General features: G+C 43.3%; 1 protein-coding gene across 1 annotated transcript in view; it reads right to left on the reverse strand.

Moving 5' to 3' along the window:
- Window positions 1-1264: 1264 nt before the first annotated feature.
- LOC310692554 (uncharacterized protein) overlaps window positions 1265-21540 on the reverse strand; it is a 28804-nt gene continuing 8528 nt past the window's right edge. Inside the window, exons 7-14 of the mRNA XM_083473502.1 lie at window positions 11664-12393; window positions 10587-10669; window positions 9418-9574; window positions 7286-7447; window positions 5814-5939; window positions 4529-4743; window positions 3908-3942; window positions 1265-1620 (exon numbers count right to left, since the gene is read on the reverse strand). Of these exons, the coding sequence (XP_083329628.1) occupies window positions 1517-1620; window positions 3908-3942; window positions 4529-4743; window positions 5814-5939; window positions 7286-7447; window positions 9418-9574; window positions 10587-10669; window positions 11664-12393 (1612 nt within the window). The 3' untranslated portion in view covers window positions 1265-1516. The remainder of the gene's footprint in view (window positions 1621-3907; window positions 3943-4528; window positions 4744-5813; window positions 5940-7285; window positions 7448-9417; window positions 9575-10586; window positions 10670-11663; window positions 12394-21540) is intronic.

Consider the following 21540-nt stretch of genomic DNA (forward strand, 5'->3'; position numbering starts at 1 on the left):
TGTTTGCAGGTCGCCCACAGTGGCCACTGTGAGAATATTGGACTAGATGGCCATTGGCCTGATCCAGCAGGCTCTTATGTTTTTATGCTCAGCTCCTGCTCATGGAAAACCTGCACTGTCTTTTAGGAAGAGGCTACAGCAGTCTGCTCTCTTTACGCTTGGTAAAAGGTAAAGGTAAAGGGACCCCTGACCATTAGGTCTAGTCGCGGACGACTCTGGGGTTGCAACGCTCATCTCGCTTTATTGGCCGAGGGAGCCGGCGTACAGCTTCCGGGTCATGTGGCCAGCATGACTAAGCCGCTTTTGGCGAACCAGAGCAGCGCACAGAAACGCTGTTTACCTTCCTGCCGGAGCGGTACCTATTTATCTACTTGCACTCTGACGTGCTTTCAAACTGCTAGGTTGGCAGAAGCAGGGACCAAGCAACGGGAGCTCACCCCGTTGCGGGGATTCGAACGGCCAACCTTCTGATCAGAAGGCAAGTCCTAGGCTCTGTGGTTTAACCCACAGCTTGTTACATACTATTTTATATTATATGAGTGCTATATCTGAATTATTCTCTCTCTCTCTTTCTCTTGGGTGTGTGTGAGAAACAACCTTAGTAAACAGACATTGGCTCCATTCCAGGCAGAGTATGAATTGACTTGCTAAGCAATCTTGCTAAAGATATTTACTAAGAAACAAATCCCACTGTGTTCAGTTGGGCTTTCTCCCTAGCAAATGTGTTTAGCCAACTTGGTGGCCCCCATATACAATTGGACTCAAGCTCCTATCAGAGGCAGTCAGTATGGCTCACAGTCAGGGATGATGGGAGTTGTCATTCAACAACACCTAGAGGGCCACAGGTCTCCCAGCGTCACATAATGTTTAGAGGAGGGTTTCCCAAACCAGAGTCTCCAACTGTTTTCGAACTACAATTCCCATCATCCCTGACCACTGATCTTGCTATCTAGGGATGATGGGAGTTGTAGTCCAAAAGCAGCTGGAGACCCAAGTTTGAGAAACATTGGGTTAGAGTGTTGAACTATGACATGGGTGCCAGGGACACAAAACCCATGGGGTGAACTTGGACCAATCACTGCCTCTGGGCCTAATCCACCTCACAAGGATGTTTTGAGGATAATGTGAAGAGAGTGAGAGATCCATGTGTGCCACCTTGGCTCCTTGGATGAAAGGTAAGATGTCAACACAACAAATAATATAGAAATAGAAAGGACAAGGGGAACATCACCAGGGTTGAAAATATTCTAGTCAAAGTCAGATATTACTTGCAACAGTAAGAAAGTTTATTGCATTGCGGCAGTAAACAGAATGTAGTTCTCAGTATTTCTAAAAGCATACACCTCCGTAAAGTTTTAAGAAAGCATATTGAGTGGTATTTTCCCCCTCTCTAGAGCCCATATTTGCAAGAAGCTACTAAGCTACAATTGACTCTGGTTCCAGGAGGTTTTCGTCTACTTGGGCATTCCCTTGCTCGCCTGAGTTGAAGGGCTCCCTGCTCTGCTTTTCATGCTGTTCACTTCGTTGCTCTTTCTTCAACTGATTTCACTTGAGAAGAGACCACTTTGCCATCCACCACTTCTTCAACGATGGTCTTCACCACCCTTGTTTTGAGGGGCTCTGATAAAGGAATGAAATGATGATAGAGTTAACCATTGATAATATCGCTAAATAGGTTCACATGGCCTATTTTCCCAACACGTGGGAAACTACTGGAGTTGAGCTGGAGGAGAAGCACCGAGTATTGATTTATTAATTCATTTGCTCTTTCATTCAAGATGTTTATATCTTGCCTTTCCTCCAGTCTGGAGCTCTTGGCAGCTAACAACCAATACATAAGCAACCATACAAAACAACACATCATTTAAACTACAAAGTTGTAACAGCAACAATTCAGCAGTGAGTAATAGCAGTGAAACCACTCCTAAAATTGCTTTACCCCATTATGCAAACACCTGGCCATTAGTATAGAATAGCAACATCCATCGAAACGTCATCCTTTACCTCTTCCTGCCCAGACACATATTGTTTCAAGCAAACAACAGAGGTTTCAATGTGCACTGCTTGTTACATCCCACAGCAATTTAACTAATCGGTAATGCTTTGTGACTGCGGGCCAACAGAAACCTGGCAAGTTTCTCCAGACTTGGGTCAGCTTTTAGTCACTTTCTCTGCCAGCCAGTTCCATCTCACAATGCCATCCAGACAGTGACTGCAGAAAGATCCCTTGTGGGGACAGGACAATAGTCATGTTGAATATGCCACTGAATGAATAAATATGCCATGGTCCTGGCAACATATGTTGGCCACAGGATCTGAAGAAGGTGGACCAGGGGAATGTTTTTGTTGAGACTAATGTTTGGTACTCACACTTTTTACTGCTGGGAACATTAGGGCAGGGCAATCGTTCCCCCCAGACTTTCTTTCTCACGAATGGATACATTTACTTATTGCATTTATATCCCCACCTTGTTCTCCAAGGAGCTCAAGGTATCTTACATCGTTCTTCCCCCCCTCTTTGTTATTTAATCCCCACAGCAACCTTGCGAGAGACAGTGACCAGTCCAAGACAATCCAGTGAGCTGCATGTTCTAGTGGGGATTTGAAACCTGGTCAGACACTCTGACCACTAAACACACTGGCTCTCTATTTGGGAATTCTATGCACAGTATTATTCTGTTCTTCTGCTGTTGACTCTTTATTTGGATTCAGGCACATGATTTTCTGTAAACTCAACAGAATGCAGATTACCAAAGGAATACAATCTAACTGAACGTTCCCTCCCAATGTTTGCTTTTCTCTTCTTCTTTTTTTAATTTCAGGCTTATTCTGCAACGGTGTGCATTTTATCAAACTGAGCTTACTGTTTTTTTTTTATTAAATTCTTTTTCTTTCTTTTTAAATGTGGTGAGTGATAATTAGTTTTCTGCCCACAGGGAGCTGAAGGCCTTTGAAATCCATTCCCACTTCTCTGGTAGCATGTTAATTCTGAACACACTCCTTGAGTTGAAGCTGATGAAGTGAAAGGGTCTCATGGCAGTATGGATAAAGGCTAGTGCAAATACTCTTAAGTCAACATTGTTCAATTTGATGCCTTGGGGGGGGGGGAGGCTAGGGATGTCTGTCACTTGTCTACTGCCTCTGCTACTTGTGGTTGTTCTCAGAAATGTTGAAGGATTACTCAGCTTGGGGGTGGCAAAACCAGGGGGGTTTGCGGTGCAAAAGGGTTTGAGACTATTGCAAAATTCGGGCACTGCTTTGCAGTGAATCGAACAATGTTGGGTTTTGGGGGGGTACCTATGGCCCCTGCTTTGAGCATCTTGGGGTGGTGGTGGTGGTACAAAAAAAGTGCAAACACCAGTTTGGAGTGAACCAGACAATGCTGGGTTTTTAGATGTTAATGGTGAGCCCCAGTTTGATGTATCAACTTACCCAGCTTGGGAGGTGGTACAAAATGTGGGGTTCATGGTGCAAAACAGTACAAAACGAGTATGAAACTTTGGCCTCAGTTGGAAGGGGACCCCAAATTTCAGGGTTCGTATTTAAGAAGCCTTGAACGGCAGTGGAAGAGCCAAATAGCCAACAGCTCAGGGCAAGGGACTCTAGTCTAGAACATGGAAACTGCCTTATATTGAGTCAGACCACTGGAATAGCTAGTTCAGTACTGTCTACACTCGCTTGCAGCAGAGCTCCAGGGTTTTAGGTAGGTGTGTGTGTGGGGGGGGGAGATATTTCAGTCCTACCTAAAGAGAGTCTTAGGTTCCCTCTGGTTCCACCTTAAAGCTTGTCTCTCTCTCTCTCTCTCCCCCCCCCCCCCGTTATGGAAAGAAGGGCACAATTTTCAGATTTATACATTGTCCTTTTAAATACAAAACAATATTACTCTGAAATAATAAATTGAAATTACCTCTGATTTGAACTTTTGGTTCGTAAGTGCGGAAACTGTCAAAAAGGAACAAAACGATAACTTGTTAATACTCTTATGAAACTGGCAGATTTTTAAAAAATATTTTTAGGAAGTGGTTGTGGAAGCAGTAATAATTTCAGTACAGTTGCATGGTGTGTCATTCACATTCCTGGAGGATTCTTTCTTGCTGGCACCCACACAGTATTTAAAATGAACCAAAGGATGACCTTTAGCAGGTCAGAATCTTTTATGGTCTCCCCCCCCCCAATTAAAACTAGAATACTTTGCATCTGTGATCTGTCATTTGTCAATGTGATATGTAGAGAACCAGAGAGATGATTTTGTGTTCAAGTGGGAATGTTGAATTTTTAATGCGGTCTTTTGCGAATTTTATTTTGGAATATTTGGGTTTAAGGGACTAGGAGCAAGCTTCCGAGTCTCTTATACCTCTTCCCCGACCATACAAAAACCAGAAAAAGAAGCAGCTGATGCTTAAAATTTGCTTCCACCTTTTCAAACACGTTGGCTTAAAATAAAAAAAGGGTGAGGAAGGGACCCTTTGAACCCAACATCATGCAACTCCCAGCTTGATTCCCCTTTACTTTCAGATCATTCTCGTACCTCTCGCCATCAAGCAGGCGCCTGTATGTTTCAATTTCCATTTCCAGTCGGGTCTTGATACCCAGCAGTTGTTGGTACTCTGAATTTTGCATCTCTGTCTCAGACCTGATCTGCTGCAGCTGCTCCTCGATGCTGCTCACTTGGTGCTGCAGCTGTGAGAGCTGAGTGCTGTAGTTGACTTCGGTTTCATGCAAGGTGCCTTCCAGAGAAGCTTTCTGTCGGTGGGAGAAATAAAGGAAGGCAGGGCTTGCTTACATGCTAATGAAGGTGGAAATTTTCATTCGCTCAGCATCCAGTGTAAAGTTCAGCTCCCCCAAAACTGAGGTATATCTATTTTGTTTGTCCCTGGAAATTGCTGTACACATGGTTTGTTTTTTTTTTTTGGTTTTTTGGTTTTTTGGTTTTGCTTTTGGGCATTTTATCAACCTAGTATCAAACATAAACGCAATCTGTATGATTCCCATTTGAAATGCAATGGCCAGACTTGAATTATGGACAGCAAACAGGGTAGGAGACTCCAGTTTCCCCTAGTAATTCTAAGCTACTCACCATGCTGTTCTAGGTATGTTTACTCAGAAGTACATCTCACTGTGAGCAATGGGGCTTACTCCCCTGTGAGGGTGCATAGGATTGCAACCTAAGATAGTTAGCTACGCTGCAATGGTTAGAGCAATGTTTCCTAAACTTGGGCCTCTAGCTATTTTGGGGGGCTACAACTCCCATCCTCCTTACCTTGCAGGACCAGTGGTCAGGGACAGTGGGAATTGTAGTCCAAAAACAGCTGGAGATTCAAGTTTGGGAAACACTGGGTTATAGCATGGGTGGCCATCATGGTGACCTCTATATGTTGGGATTCTAACGCCCATCCGCCCCAGCCAACATAGCCAATGGTCAGAGATGATGAGGGTTGTAGTCCTGTCCAGCAACATCTGGCAAGTGCCACATTGGCTACCCTTGGACTTCCTAGAAACTACAGACAGGTGTAGGGCTATAGAAGAGAAATCAGTATTTCTGATCCTGATGCAGTGCGTTGGATACTGGCAGCCAAGCATCCTGGGAGAAGCACCCTGCTGTTCTCTGAGCTTCTAGGATTCTGGGGCCTGCATTGATTTTGCTTCGAGGTTTCTACTCTCTATGATTGCAGCCTATAACTCCTCCTTAAACTATGAATCTGGAAGCAGTTTGTTTTTTTAATGACATTTATCTCAAAAGCCAAGCCCTCCAAAGAGAACTCAGTCTTCTTTCAATACCCTGCAGTCCAAGGAAGGAGATGCAAAACACATACCTTAGCCAGAAGGGATTGTAGCTCTATCTCCAACGCCTGGAATGAGCGTTTCAGCTCAATTAACTCGTTCCTGGCGGAGTTTGCTGCGCCGGCATCATCGTAGATCTGTTGCTGCAGTGGTTGGCTCTGTGGGAGAAAAATCAATAAGATGTAACTTGGCACAAAATATTTTCCTCTTGTACAGAGGGCAGTCTTCTATTTGAAGGGCTGTCCAGTTCAAGCCCAGTTAAATGATAAAAAAAATAGGAAGGGAGTTCATCAGGGGGCTTTGAAGTTGCCCATCAACAGTTAGCACTTGGTGAGTGGGCCATAGCTGTCAACCTTTCCCTTTTTTTAAGGGAAATTCGCTTATTCCGAATAGGATTCCTTGCAAGAAAAATGAAAAGTTAACAGCAATGGAGTGGGCATGCAGATCACCTGGTCATAGCCTTTACCACTATGGTGTGATGCATTGTTGCATTTGTGTTTACATTATAGGTATCATTTCTAAATTTACATATAAATTAGCCTATGCTGTTTGACATCAAATATGGGTCTTCTTTTTGCCCATTGTGAGGGAGGCAATGCACAACTGGTCACAACTGTGCTTCTGGCATGTAGGAATTTGATACAGATTCATTCTGTCCAGTATTACTGGTAAGGGGGGGGGGGAGGAGGAAGGATATGTTAATTCTGGTTCTCTCCTTTTTTCATTTTCCAATCTCCATATTTCTGCAGCAATTTGCTATTTAAAAAAAATCCTCATGAAAATTCATCGGCATTTAATGTGTATTTCTTTGCATGAACAGGTTTTTGCATACATTGTTGAGTAATGTACATGTTTTTGCAAACATTCCGCTAACAGAATACATTTTTATATGTGAGGGTCATCTTGTGCACATTCTTCCCCGCTCTCCCCTATGCATTTGTTGCAAATATTGCTTGATGCAATGCATCAAATAGAATTTGCTTTCAAGATGAAGCTGATTGACTGTATGGGACTGGCAGAAATGACTAGCAGAATCCGTGACCAGGGAGAAGAGTCGGCGGAAGAAGATTGGAAAAAATTTAAGGACTATTTACAAAAGTATTGTAAAATTAAGTAATGTTGAATGATGTTGGATTGAAATTAAGTGGTTTCAAGCTGTAATTATGATAAAATGGTTTTCTTTTTGTAAGCAAGAATTTAAAGTTATAACAATCTAAGATGTTGGAGAGAAAATAAGGTGTTTCTTTTTTCTTTTTTCTTTTTTTTAAGCTGTAATGCTTTGAGATAAGGATTTGCTGTATAAATAATTTGAACTGGATATACAAGAAGGGGAGGTATGAGGAGGTCGGGGAAATAAGTTATGAGAAAATAAGTTGTGGAATTTAATGTTTTTATGTTTGCTTTTTTCTTTTTGTTTTGTAAAAAATTGGAAACTCTAATAAATATTTTTTTTAAAAAAACAAACAAATAGAATTTGCTTTCAGCAGCCGCCCGCCCATCTTACCATTTTGTGAAACTGTTCTTCCGCCTCTCTGCGATTTTGATCTGCGAGGTCTTCATATTGCGCCCTCATTTCATTCAGCAGCTTAGTCAAGTCTATTCCTGGAGCCGCGTTCATTTCCACTGTGACGTCACCCGTAGAGCTGCTTCTCAGCAAGTTAATTTCCTGGGGAAGAATATTAGAAGCAGGTTAACTTGAGATGACGAAGCAGTGTAAAGTCAGTAAACAGTGATTCATCAACTTCTTATCTAGAAGGACGTCATCCACAGTAAAATTCATACAAAATGTTCCAAGCATTGTCTTTCTCTTCTTATGGTACCTCTGAGTATCATGTGTGTGGGGGTCCCATATCCTCTGAAGTCAGTGTGTAAACGTGTCTTTATTACACAGGAAATGACCACAACAGCATAGGTTTTATATAGAATTTTTCGTTAAGTGCTCAAAAGGCTTCCTGGATTGAAAGTCTCAGCTGTACCGAGCATAATAGCCTTTTATATTTTTGCAATAGACGGCAGTCCTTGTTAGGCAGATGGTCTAAGAAACCCCTTCTCAACCTCATGCTCTTCAGATATTTTGGACTACAACTCCTACCATCCCCAACCATTGTCCATTCTCACCATTGACCAATGGGGTTGATGGATATTGTAGTCCAAAACATCTGCACTGAAGCATTATCTGGTGAAGAGAGTATTCAGAGAAGGACTAGGCAGGTCCTTCAGCCGAGCCAGTGCTCAATCCAATGACCTGATTTCAGTTTACTTGGGCTCTGTCCAGGTACTATGAATAATTGTGAAACCATCTCTCTGAGCATATGCACAAGGTATCGGGCCATTCCCCTGTAACCATGTAACTTGTACACCACCATCCTAAGTAGAGACAATGAAACAGCCACCTTAAGCTTTTCATGACAGCCAGTGCCATCATCTTCAGAAGTTGGTAAACCATTATCCTTAATTTTATTTTTCTTGGATTTGTTCCCAGGATAAATACCACAGAGAAAATGATCTGCATCTCATTTACCGAAACTAGCCTTAGGGCCTGGGAAGCTCTGAAGGAAGATCCATTCTCCCTGCCTGGCCCCGGAGCACCCACTAGGCATAAAGGAATCTAAGCAAGGGAAGGGTGTTCCCAAAGAACGGAGGGTTAATTGCAGGAGCGCCCGTCTCCATTCTAGTCTAAATATGCCAGCTTTACCTTACACAGTGAAGGTGTAAAACGATGCTATGCCTATAGATTTTTTGGGGGGGAGCCCCAGTCTAAGCTACGGGGCCCACAGAGCCCTGTGTATCATAACTTTGTGTAGTAACATTGGACCACACAGGCATAGCGATGAGTAGACATTAGGAGAGAGCACACACTAATCATTAAAGCAATTTATGGCACAATTTGAACTTAATTTAGATAGTCATCTCCTGGTAGTTCAGATGGAGTCTTTGATAAGGGCGTGATTTCTCGTTTGGGCTCAAGAACAATGGTGTGATGTAACAAATGCGGTCAGAGACTGAAGGTGAGTGATGGAATTTATTCATTCTTTCTGCAAGGTGATGTAACAGGATTTCATATCCGTATGGCATGATATGAACTAACCCAACCAATAAACACGGATGAAAAATCAGGACTCTGTGCTAGTCCCTGCTCACTTTCCCAACAATTTCTGTGGAATTATTTCACAAGTCTTACCTCCTCGCCTTTACAATTACACTTCCGTCCTCCTGAAAGCTTTTGAAAGCCCACACCAGGTACTGTAAGAAGGGTTGTCTAAGCTGGTTTTAATACTTATTATTATTATTATTATTATTATTATTATGCTGTTCTTCTTCTATTGACTTCATGCAAGAAGTTGAAATATTTGTGATGTTCCTCATTCTTGGATTTAGGTGGACTATTATAATTGAATTAATTCTGTGGGGTCGGTTAGGCAGAGGTTGACTTGCCCAGGAGGTACTCTAGTAAGCTTTGGGGCTAAGTGAAGAATGAACTTGAGCTTCCTTTTGTCTAAACAAACGTTTTGATCTGCAGCACTGTGCTAGGCACTTGTCCTGCATCCCAAAGACTCACATAGTCCTGCCTTTGGACTGGATTAGGGTGAAAGACTCCTGAAAAGGGGTGATGGTGGTGAAACGAAACTTGGTTACCTCTTCATGGTTCTTCTTAAGGTATGCTAGTTCCTCTGTGAGGCTTTCAAGCTGTGATTCCAGGTCGGACCTGTTCATGGTCAAGTCGTCAAGCACTCTGCGCAGACCATTGATGTCTCCTTCAACACTCTGGCGAAGGAAGAGCTCGTTCTCAAACCTGAAAGGGGCAAGTGAGCATACAAAGCTATGAGATATATCGGGAGATGGCTCAGATTAGCCGCTTGTAAAGACAGCAAACAAAACAGCAAGATCGGGATTGAAGGCGCTTGAAACATTGGGTTATGTAGCTTACACAAACACAATGAATGCAGCACAAAGTCCGATCCTTAGCCCCATAGCCCCAAAGTCCATTACAGTGAGCTTATCCGTTCTTCAATTTTCAATGGCCAGAGTGAGAAGCTTAACTCAAGGAAGCAGAGGTGCCAACTTCCTGGGGTCCTAAGCACTCACAAAATTCCCCATGAAGAGGCCGGGCACCCACAAATTTTGGTGCCAGGGCCATGCATGCTGCATGACACCCACGGCCTCGGACACCCACAGTCACGGGGCGAAGCTGGCACTCCTGCAAGAAAGTACACAGAAGGAGGGTTTTGCATCCTCTGAAATCACCCCAAAATCCTTTATGGGAGCTTCCGAACAATGTGGGATGGGGCATGGAAGGCTGCTGGGAGCTGGAGGGGATTAGATAGATGCCCTGGTGAGATCCCTTTGGACTCTAAGATAATTACAGCAGATATTTACTAAGAGCCAGCAGATGAGTTGTTAGATCTGCACCTGGGAGACAGGGCTTCAAAACCCAGCTCGTCCCAGCACTGTTTTATTTCACTGGATCGAGACAAAAGCAAACAAACATTTGGGTTGGTAAAAGGTGGACTTGATATCATGTGTATCACTATAGTCTTACTGTCTCTAGCAGAAGAAGTAGCATTGTGTATCTCTACTCATTTTTCTACATAGCTGATAATTACCAAATTCGCCCAGTTTTAACAGCTGCCCATCACAGACCATAGCATTAGAGGTGGGATTTTGATTTCCAACTTGCATTACATTATTGGTGAATTAAGTAGACCCCAATGACCCAATGCTACTGAAAGGAGTGGGGTGAAAAACTTAAGAACCAACATTTTGCTTTTTTAAAAAAAAGCAGAAAAGTTTTGCATTTAGCTTACTTCAGTCTGAAGTCATCAGCAGCCAGCCTGGCATTGTCAATCTGTAAGACTACATTGGCATTGTCAATGGTCACATTGACGATCTGGAACGAAATATTAAAAGAATAAAACAAGGTTATTTTGTGTTGGGAAAATGCCCACTTCCAGATTAACAGCTAATGCATTTCGTACATAATCAGGGTTGATTTGTAGAGTAGTGCAAATAAAAACTGACTTAAGAAAAATAAATCTCCCCAATGTTTTGAATACGAAGAATAAGAATAGACAATGTTAGCTTTTACAATTATTCAGCTAAAGCACTTGAATTTCATCTGAATTTCCCTTGTTACATGAACTTGATTATCAAACAAACAAACAAACAAACAAACAAACAAACAAACAAACCAAGACTAATTTGGCTTCTATTCCAGTCCTTCAGTTGAATTAATATGTGGACAAGACCTTTATCACTAACAGAAATAGGCACCAGTAATTCAGACTGTTATTGTTCTGAAGAAATGTCATTCATTAGAGTTTTAAATGATTGGGCACCTCATCCTGCTTAAGCAGATTGAGGCTTGTAGCTGAGGATTGTAACCATGTGCTTCACTTGTAAAAAATGTCCCTGAGTTCATTTTCTGGTATCTACAGGTAAGGCTCCTCTCTAAAGCCCGGAGAGCCAAAGCTACTGGCTTGCCTGGACCAATGAAATGACTGGGCATAAAGCAGCTTTCTATGCCTATGCCAGTTTCATCCCATTATAATTTTGCATTTGGGTTCCTAGTGCTGAGAAAGAAAGAAAAACCCTCCATGTTGAACTCCCCCCCCCCCCCGATTACACTGCATACATTTATGAGTGATAAAACAAGTAAAGCAATTTTTAAAAATTCGTCATCTTGATCTGCTTGCTTTAGTATACAGTCACATATATGCACATTATCTCGTTTTGTACATAATTGGCTCCTCCAATGCCACTTTAACAAGCTGTGCAGAATTGCAGGGGAGATGTCCAACAGCAAATCCCTCACACACTCACACAGATTCCATTCGTTTAGGTGTGACTTAGGGGATGCTTCTACCCAGCGTTGGTTTCCTCACCTGGTTGCGCAGATCCTCAATGATCTGGTGATATTTGCTGTAATCGCGGGTCACTCCAGGAGCCCCGGGCCCATTCTTCTCATACCAGTGGCGGATCTTCAGCTCGAGCTCGGCGTTCGCCTCCTCCAGAGAGCGCACCTTTTCCAGGTAGTTTGCCAGGCGGCTGTTGAGGTTCTGCATGGTCTCCTTTTCAGCCCCAGCCAGGAAGACGCTGTCGGCCCCTCCATAGCCACCGCCCAAGGACACCGCTGAGCTGGAGCGGTAGCTGGCTCCGTAGCCACCGCCTCCCACAGAGGCGCTACCAAAGCCAGCCCCGCCGCCAAAGCCAGCCCCGCCACCAAAGCCAGACCCCCCGCCGAAGCCAACTCCGCTTGCAAAGCCAGGTCCACCAAACCCACCACACGCAGGCCCTCCATAGCCACTGCCTAGAGCGACCATGGACCCCCCGCCAAAACCGTACAGACTGCCTCCTCCAACGCTGCCCATTTTGGCACCTCCGTCCCCACTGACAAAGGAAGAAATTCTCCTCGAGGAGGTTGATATCCGAGTAGACATGTTAGCTGAGGGATGCCAAAAAGCAGCGAGGAAAAGGCGAAGGAGAGTCAGGAAAGACAGACAGACAGGCAGTGTGCTAACGGGGCGGTTTCCTCTGCCTTTTATATATAGGGTTGTGAGGGTGTTGCTTTTGTAATGCCTCCTACCTGTGGCATTTATTTTTTTCTTGTCAACTCAGCGGATCTCAGTTTCAACAGCTTTTCATCCCTGCCTCCCCCCTCCTAATTCAACACGGTGTCCATTTGCAGTTTGGTGCCTCAAGGGCGTTTGTTATGCCGGGGGGTGGAGTAGGGTGGAACAAAGTTAAAAATTCATTACGATATTGTAATTGCGGATGAGTAATTCTTCTCTCCTTCATCTCCTAGACCCCTAGGCATAACGCTCTGTGTTCCCAGAGCGAATCTCTAGGTGACAGGCGCTTGTTTGTATGTCTTGTCATTCACTTAACAGCACTTCTGCCGGACCTCAGAGTTTGCCTTACAGCCACAATTTTTCTCTTTGTGTGGAGGGAATATCTGCTCTAATGGGATCATGTTCTCTTTTGCTTCGTTCAACCTTTTGCTTCGTTCACGCTTACCAGTAGCAACCCCTTGCTGCCGAAGGAATATGGACATGGAAGGCTTCTCATTGTAAAGACTCTTCCACACTTCTGGACTTCTTATAAAGCCTCTCCAAACATCTCTGAGGCGCAAAATATCCTGAACTGAGGGACACAATGGGCTGCATCCAAGTAACTTCTACTCAGAGTAGACCTGTTGAATTGAACAGACCCAAGCTAGTCATGGCCAACAACTTTCAGCAAATCTGCTCTGAGTAAAAGTTTAACACAACCCAATGTGGAGCATCACCCATTATCATTAAAAATGGCAAATGAATGCCCACTTGCTGTTTCTTATGGGGAGTTTCTGCAAGATGGGGGGCTTCTGTGGCAGAGCTGGGAGTTACAAAATGGTGTTTCACCCACAGCACAGAAAGAGCTGTTTCGCTTCCTTTCTGCATACCTGTAAAAAGTTATGTGACATAGAAGGTGGAGGAGAGTCATTTTTCAGCTGGAATGTATGTGCTCTCTGCTCAGTGTAGGTATGATGTTTGAAGTGCAGATATGAAAAGTGGGTAAACAGATGTTTGCATCCTGTGCAAAAATGCTCCAAGAGGCATGCCTATGGCCCTCATGGAAAAGAACTGTGACTACACATTAAAATTGTGGTTTTTGTGAAAAGTGCAGCTCTGAGAAATAAGTTCTGTTAACTTCAGTGGGACTTATTCCCAAGTAAAAATTTACAGTCTTAAGTTTAGTTTTCCATATTTTCACATCGGTTTGTGTGTGTGCAATTTTTTTTAAAAAATGCACCAGCTTTTTAGTGCAAACTTCTCATAATATGCATGTTTTTATGTGACTTTCCATAGTATAACATTTATGGAAAATAATTTCCTTCAATATAATGCATTTTTGTATGTTCTTTACACAAACATGTGCATTTTTATGCACACTATTGCCTCATTTGCATTTTAATACACGTTACTTGGTTAGAGAACTGCATTGCAAAATTCAGAGAAATGTGAATTTCGATGAGACGACTGCAGTTTGGTTCATGTATTTTTTCAGAAAGTGCATGTTTGGTGGGTTCGCCTTAAAATGCAAACGGAAACTACATTTTCTCTCCATCCCTACAGCACAGTCTTATGCATCTTTCCTTGGATTCAAGTCTCAATGAGTTCATTGGGACTTACTCCCAAGTATATGTACACAGAATTGAAGCCCCCCCCCACCCCAGATTTGCTCCTGGGGCACATGTTCCATGGGGAGTTAGGGACGACGTTCCTTTGGAACTGGAATATTCTGAAGGCACCCAAGAGCTGTTCACTCCCTAAAAACGATAGGAAAGCTGCAAGTGTCTGATGTTGGTTTCATTGTTTTGTGAGTGCCTCAATGGACATGGGAGTCCATGGTGAATATTTGGAGCAACACAAGGGCAAAACATCGAAGACTAAGCAAACCAGATTAAGGAAGTCCTTTTCAGTGGAGAGGTACGTAGCTGGCAGCAGCTATTGCACTAGATCAGTGGTTCTCAAGCTGTAGGTCCCCAGATGTTGTTGGATTACAACTTCCACCATCCCTGAGCTCTGGCCTTGCTAGCTAGGGGAGATGGGAGTTGTAGTCCAACAACATCTGGGGACCCACAGGTTGAGAAAGGCTGCTCTAGATGAACTTTTCTAACTTTACAATTCCATGATTCTATGTTCCTCTTACACTAATGCTCCTCCCTCCACTGTGGGAGACGGCATGCCACGGAATGTTACCTGCTGGGAATCAGAAGGATGGAGAGTAATGTTGCAATTGGGTTCTCCTTGTGGGTTTCTTATATGGATCTGGCTCCCCATGGTGAGGACAGGATGCTGAAGTAGATGAGCCTCTTGCCTGAGCCAGCTCGGCATTTCTTATGTCCTTACGAACTGCAAACCTTACCGTACATTAAGTTAAATTAGATTTACCGCTTGAAGATGCGGCACAGCAAGTGAGCTGGCAGCATCAGGAGGACGGCATAAATTCAGATTAATTACTCGTAATGATTCCACATGGAATAACTGGGCAGTGCGTTCTTTTTAGACCTCAACGTTTTCTTTACATACCCCACTTGTTTCAGGGAAGTACAGGAGAGCCACACATTGGTGTGAAAGAGAGTTGTGGACTCTTCTTCACTGGAGGTCTTTAAGCAGATGCTGGATGGACATCTGTCATGGATGCTTCACCTGGGATTCCTGCATTGCAGGGGGCTGGACTAGATGGGACTTGGGGTCCTTTCCAATTCTACACTTCTATGATTCTCTGATTTTTCTCACAGCAGATTGCCCACTTGGAACTTAACTAGGTGACATCAAGAGCAAAATCCTCAATGGAGTCGAATTCCCAGTTGCTACAGAATCAAAATAGCTGATGCTCAGGGAAGTGATTGTTTTACTTTTCCGTTTTACTTTCCGCTTGATAGTTGCCCTGGACCCCTTCCTAAGTGGGAAAGTGAGTTTAAAAAATGCTCCAAAAAATTGCCCCTGGTGTGGCAGTGAGCATTTTTTAAACTCACTTTTTAAACTCACAAGGATCTGCAGGAACATTGTGTACATTATGTACACTTCCCACAGCTTGGATGCCAGGCCATAACAGCCTTTCTTAATTTATTTGTATTAAAGTGTGACTGAGTTTGATCACACTGGATATTTAAACCCAAGGATTATCAATAGCTTAAATAACAAAACACAGTGGAGTTTCTTTTTCTACAATGGCAGCGCCCATTCTTTAGTAGCAGGAGTAGCAGAGAAATGCCTTGCTGTTTTGAATTTACAAATGGATTTCTCAATGTGTCTGCTTTGTTGCTTGTTGCCTACTTCAGAAAGCTTGTCCTCCTCATTTTTCCCTAGCATTTTCTCCTTCACGTGTCATTAAATTTAAGCACAAGCCAATCCTGTGCCCGCTTCTATATGTTCCTAACACTAGCTTGAAAGAAAACCTCTTAGAAATTAATACAGCGGTACCTTGGTACTCAAACAGCTTGGCTCCTGAACAAATTGGCTTCTGAACGCTGCAAACCCAGAAGTGAGTGTTCCGGTTTGTGAACATTTTTCGGAAGCCGAACATCTGACGCAGCTTCTGCTTGAGTGCAGGAAGCCTTGGTTTTCGAACCGTTTTGGGAGTCAAATGGATTAAGTTTGAGAACCAAGGTACCACTGTATTTTAAGCAGTGTGGTGAAGATATAGGCTTCTACAATAGAGTTATGCCCAGTGTTGTGGTATAATTTTAGACTCTGGAGTTAACAGGTTTTGTGAGCAGCTGTGCTGGGTGTGTGTTTTACAGATGATAATGCCTATTGCTTCAATCACTTGACAATGTAGTAAGATAGTCTTGCTGTGTTTGGCTGCTCTTTCTGCTGTGTGGTGCCCTAAACTTTGTCACTGAGCACCCTCAAAATCCCGCACTGATGGCACCACTAGTTATATCAATATCCCATGTAGCTCAGAATTCTCAGAGCAACGCTTCAGCTCAGGCTTGAGAATCATTTGCCCTGCCAGATGTTACTGAACTACAACTCCCATCAGCTGCAGCAAGCACAGCCAGTGGTCAAGGATGATGAGAGTTGTAGTTCACCATCACAGAATTGAAGAGTTTGAAGTGACCTCGAGGGTCATCTAGCCCAACCCTCTGCAATGTAGGAATTTCAACACACTGTGCCCCATCCAGCTTGAAACCATACCAGACCCTGCTTTGCTTTGCAAATGTGCTAGCAGTTTTACAAAGGATCCCCACATCTGCTTTAGCTGGAGCTCCTGTGGGATTGTTATACAGAGTAGGTAGGGATGGAGGAGAAATTCAGATTGGTTCACACTTTATTTTTGTAATTTTCACTTCCTGAAAAATATTTATGCACGAACTGAAACACAGCTACCTTTCAAAATTCACACTTCTCTGAATTTTGAGATGCAGTTCTCCAACTCAGAAATGTGTATATTGGGGAAAACCATGCAACATAATACATATATTAGTGAAATTAATGTACAAAAGTGCATTCAGGAAATTTGCTTAAAGAAAGATGCGTGTGTTTGGTAAACTTGCGTACAAAAATGCATATTTTAGAAGCAATGTACACCAAAATGCTGGCACATTTTCATGAAGACTTTTGTTTGGTTTTTTAAAAAAATGCAAACTGATGTAGAAATATGGAAGAACTGGATTTAAGACTGGAAGAACGAGGAACGAAAAGAAATTGATATTGACAGATTTGTTCATCTGTAATACTTTTGCTGGGAAAACAACACAGAGAAGAGTTTGCACCCTCTCCCTCATACCACATGCCTGATCTGGGTTATTATTGTTATTTTGGGGGGTTTGGACACAGCTTATTTTTGTGTAGGAAAAAGAGGAGACAGTTGAAAGCATGCCCTTTTAAGCATGCACTTAACAGAACTCTTCGTTGCATCCTGCTGGTGTTTCGAGTCTACTCATAGTCTGTCTTGCCAAAGTGAATGCTGTCATTCCACTCTGATTAGTTTCTCCGCCCCCATCAAAGGTGGTTACTGACTTGATTGCAAAGTTGTACGATAAGAGCCATGTTCTGACTCAACTGCAGTTGTTATTATAATCAGGTCTCTCCCCCCCACTAGAGATTAAACCGGCCGCTCGGCATCTCGCCAGCGCCGAACTCTTTAATGTGGTTGCCTGTACTGTGAGAAAAAGCCTAGAGCGAAGGAGGGAGAGGATTTTAGCAACAGCATCTCCACCGGTTCACTAGGGAGCAGTATTGGCGCATTAAAGCCAATCCTTTCCTGAAACTGCGAACATTTCCTTGGGTTCTGTGGCCTGACAGATTTGTGCTTATTATAATTCGGCACAGAGATCATTTGAATTAGGCTATCACAACAAATTATGCAAAGCCAGCATTTGCTTATTTTTCAGAAACTTGTTCCGGGTTTTTTTTTCTTTTTGTGGGGCAAGGGGTTTCCGATAGGTTGCTCTTTCTTGCTTCCTGTTGGGAACATACAAGACCATTCTTGTATTTCGGAAATTAGTTCAACTTGCAGATGGATTTTTGTGTCCTTCTTTCCAATTCACACCAACCCCACTGCTTTTGTTCTTGAGACAGGTATGAGATATTTTTTATTAAAAAAAACCACTGAAGTTTTACTGAACTCTTCTCACAAAAAAGCAAACAACGAAATTGCCTTAGTAACACCAAAAATAGGGCAGACAATGATTCAGCGCAGAAAATTCATTAGCATCCTGAAATTGCAGGTCTGGCTGAAACTATTGAGTCCAACCAAAAGGAAAGATGAGACTTTCAGAGGCTAGAGCATCTAATCTTTATTATGAGCATTAAACAATAAATTGAAACCACATCTCAGAGAACTTGCCTTTTGCTTCTTCCTCCCCTTGCTTCCTGGCAGTTTTGAGTCCACTTCTTACTAAGAGGCAGGCCTTTTTGCATACCAAGCATTGAAAGAGAGGTCACAAGACCCTTCATTTGATGTACAATTTCTAATCTAGCCACCAGGAGCAGCTCCAGCATCAGACCTCTGTGGACCAGAGTCTTATTCACCCCTTTCCTAAAGATAGCAAGCAGAGATGGGATGTAGTGTTCTGCAGAGCCACAGTCTCCCCAGAAATGGCCGTGGGACACCCTGGCCCTTCCCCACTTGGAGCGCCACTGGTGGTGGATCAGCACTAGCTGCCAAGCTTTCCATGGTTGCCTTGGCGGGCTCTGACCCTGGGCCTTGTCCTCTGTATGCAGACCTCTCTTTCTGCCTGTCGAGAAGGAAACCTGCAGGATCCAACTCTCCCTCAGACATCTTTTCTGAGAACTTTGGCTCGTTATAATTAACAGAAGATGTTAACTATGATAACAGCCTTTTGCTCCTGTTCTGGATCAGGGCCAATAAACACTAATTAACTGTATCCCTTCGACAGGCACATGTTGGTTCACATCATCACAATTATTTCTTTTGAAGAATAGAATTGTAGTGTTGGAAGGGGTCCCAAGGGTCATCTTGCCCAACCTTTTAGGAGAAGGAGAGCAAGCTGTAGTCTTGCTCTCTGTTGTTTTCTCATGCCTTAAAAACATGTTCCAGGAAGCCCTTCACCAGACCCTTTTGGGATTGTGTAAAAATATCTTTCTGACACTTTCCCTTTTGCCTTTCTTTTACTCTATTCCAAACTTTAAAATGGAAAGCGTAATGCTGGTGGTCAACAAAAGAGGTTGAAAGACTCTCTCAAGGCAAATCTAAAAAAAGTTGTATGAATACCAACAACTGGGAAACACTGGCCTGCGAGCGCTCCAGTTGCAGAACAGCCTTTACCAAAGGTGTGATGGGCTTTGAAGACGCTTGAACTCAGGACGCAAGGGAGAAATGTGCTAAGAGGAAGGCACGCTTGGCAAATCCACACCGCGATCAGCTCCTGCCCAAAAACCTATGCCCCCACTGTGGAAGGACGTGTGGATCCAGACTTGGCCTCCACAGTCACTTACGGACTCACTGTTAAAACCGTGTTTATGGAAGACAATCTTACTCGGCTACAGGTGATCGCCAGAGAGAAAGGGCCACAGTTGGGTGTGACCTGTGTTGTAACAGTGGCTACTGGAAGCCCAGGATTTTTACAGATGACAGAACGGCTGCTTTGGCAATTGCTTTTGAGGAAGATGCTTCATTATAACTAAGCCAATGCATGCGAAATTGAAATGATCACATTTTCTCTTCCTACCTTCCCTTCTTCTGTTGTCTCCCTGGGTCTGTTTCAGATTCCAATCTCCATGTCTCTAGTCTTTGCAGAGTGCCACATAGCTAAGTGACACTTTATTGATACGTAAATGTAAAAGGAGCCTGCTAGGTCAGCCCAAAGGCCCATCTAGCCCACCATTCTCTTCCTACAGATGCCTGTGGGAAACCCACAAGCAAGACCCAAGCACGAGAGCACTCTCTTCTCCTGTGGCAACTGGCATTCAGAAGCAACTGTAGAGGTATGTAGAGCATCACCCTCATGACCAGTAGCCATTGATGTGGAGGCATCTATGTGCTGCATATGCTACTAAGCCAAGCAGCAACGTCAATGCCATTTGGTGAAACGACTAATATGGAAATTTGCACTACAGCTTGGCTGCTCAATAGTATTTTGTATTGGAATTATGTCATGGTGAATGGGGTTGCCATGCATATGCTGGCATTTGTCACTGTGAACACCATGCAGTGTGAGGTGTTAGTCTCCATGACTCCCCCGTTGCAGAGACGGCTCTCCCGTTCACTCTTTGCAGCAATTACATGGTGCACAAGAAACAGCTGTAGAGACTCTGCAAAGCTTCCGCTTGGCTTGGAAAGTGTTTGTGATTTAAGTATGCAGTGTTACAGGATGTTTTAGATCAGGGGTCAGCAAACTTTTTAGCAGGGGGCTGGTCCACTGTCCCTCAGACCTTGTGGGGTGCCAGATTATATTTTGGGGAAAAAATATGAACGAATTCCTATGCCCCACAAATAACCCAGAGGTGCATTTTTAATAAAAGCACACATGCTACTCATGTAAAAACACACTGATTCCTGGACCGTCCGCGGGCTGGATTTAGAAGGTGATTGGGCCAGATCCGGCCCCCGGGCCTTAGTTTGCCTACCCATGTTTTAGATGTCTGCTTCTACTTTTACTAAAATGGCCTGTCCACTCCATACCAGTACTGAACATGCTCAAGTGCACAAATGGGCTTGTGGGTGTGCTACTTGTCAAAATATCTGCCACCTGTTCAGTTCTCCCTGAATTTAAATACTCAATGGATCCTGTGTCTTGGGCCAAACATAGCTAAGGATTTAAAGGAATTAGTAAGTATCTGTTGACACCACAGGGCCAAACGACACACTATTTCAATCACATGGTTTGCCCTTAAATGTAATATTTTCCCTATTACCAATACTAGGCATGAGGCTTTAATCCAGATTGGGACTCTGGCATGGGGTTAAGGGGACTTTAATTCTTTGCAACTTCCACTGTGATCTTGATCCTTTGGTGTTACAAGAGAAAGGAAAAACCCTGCACTTAAGGGCTAGCCTCGTGCTTAATGTTAATTAGTTTGGTGTTAATAGTGATCAGAGAGAAGTATTGCTTGGGCAAGGAGGAAGGGTTGCCTCTCTCATGGTGGCTGTGCAGAGATCATCTCTATGCTTGCATGTGCTTGTTTGTAGATAAAATTAATGCACACTATTAAAACACTGAGCTTCTTACTGCCCTTCATGACTTCAGTAAGAGAATGTTGGAACCGTGTGAAACTAGGTATGGTATGCAAACAGTAAAAAAAGGTTTATTGAACTACCACAGCTAAAAGAAATCTAGATTTCAGAATGCGCTTTGATGACTTGTTTTAAAAAAGAGAGGAAAGAAGTGAGGGACTTCTAGAAAGAGGCTTTTCTAAAGAAGAAATGATTTCTCTTGAAGGCTTCCTTTCTTGCTGCTCTGCCATGACGTGGGAAAAAGGGATTCTTGATGGTTATTTAGTCGGCTTCTCTTCGACTGATTTGACCTGGGACGAAACGACTCTGCCATCAACCATTTCTTCCACAATCGTCTTAACCATTCTTGTTTTTGTCGACTCTGGATTTTTTTTTTTTAAAAAAGAAAGAAAGCAAAATTAAAACATTGTGTTTGAACAAGGCTTCATAGCAGGTCCTTGACGTGCTTTGCATGATTGCTTTTCACGCTCCTGTTTTTATACAAGCAGATAATCATCAAGCACCCAAGATAGGGCCTGACTTTGCATCCTCAACTGGGAACACTGGGTTGCTGCCAATTCCCTAGAATGTGGG

Source organism: Podarcis liolepis, assembly GCF_965112155.1.
Source record: "Podarcis liolepis genome assembly, chromosome: 13".
In the NCBI taxonomy this organism is placed as follows: Eukaryota; Metazoa; Chordata; class Lepidosauria; order Squamata; family Lacertidae; genus Podarcis; species Podarcis liolepis.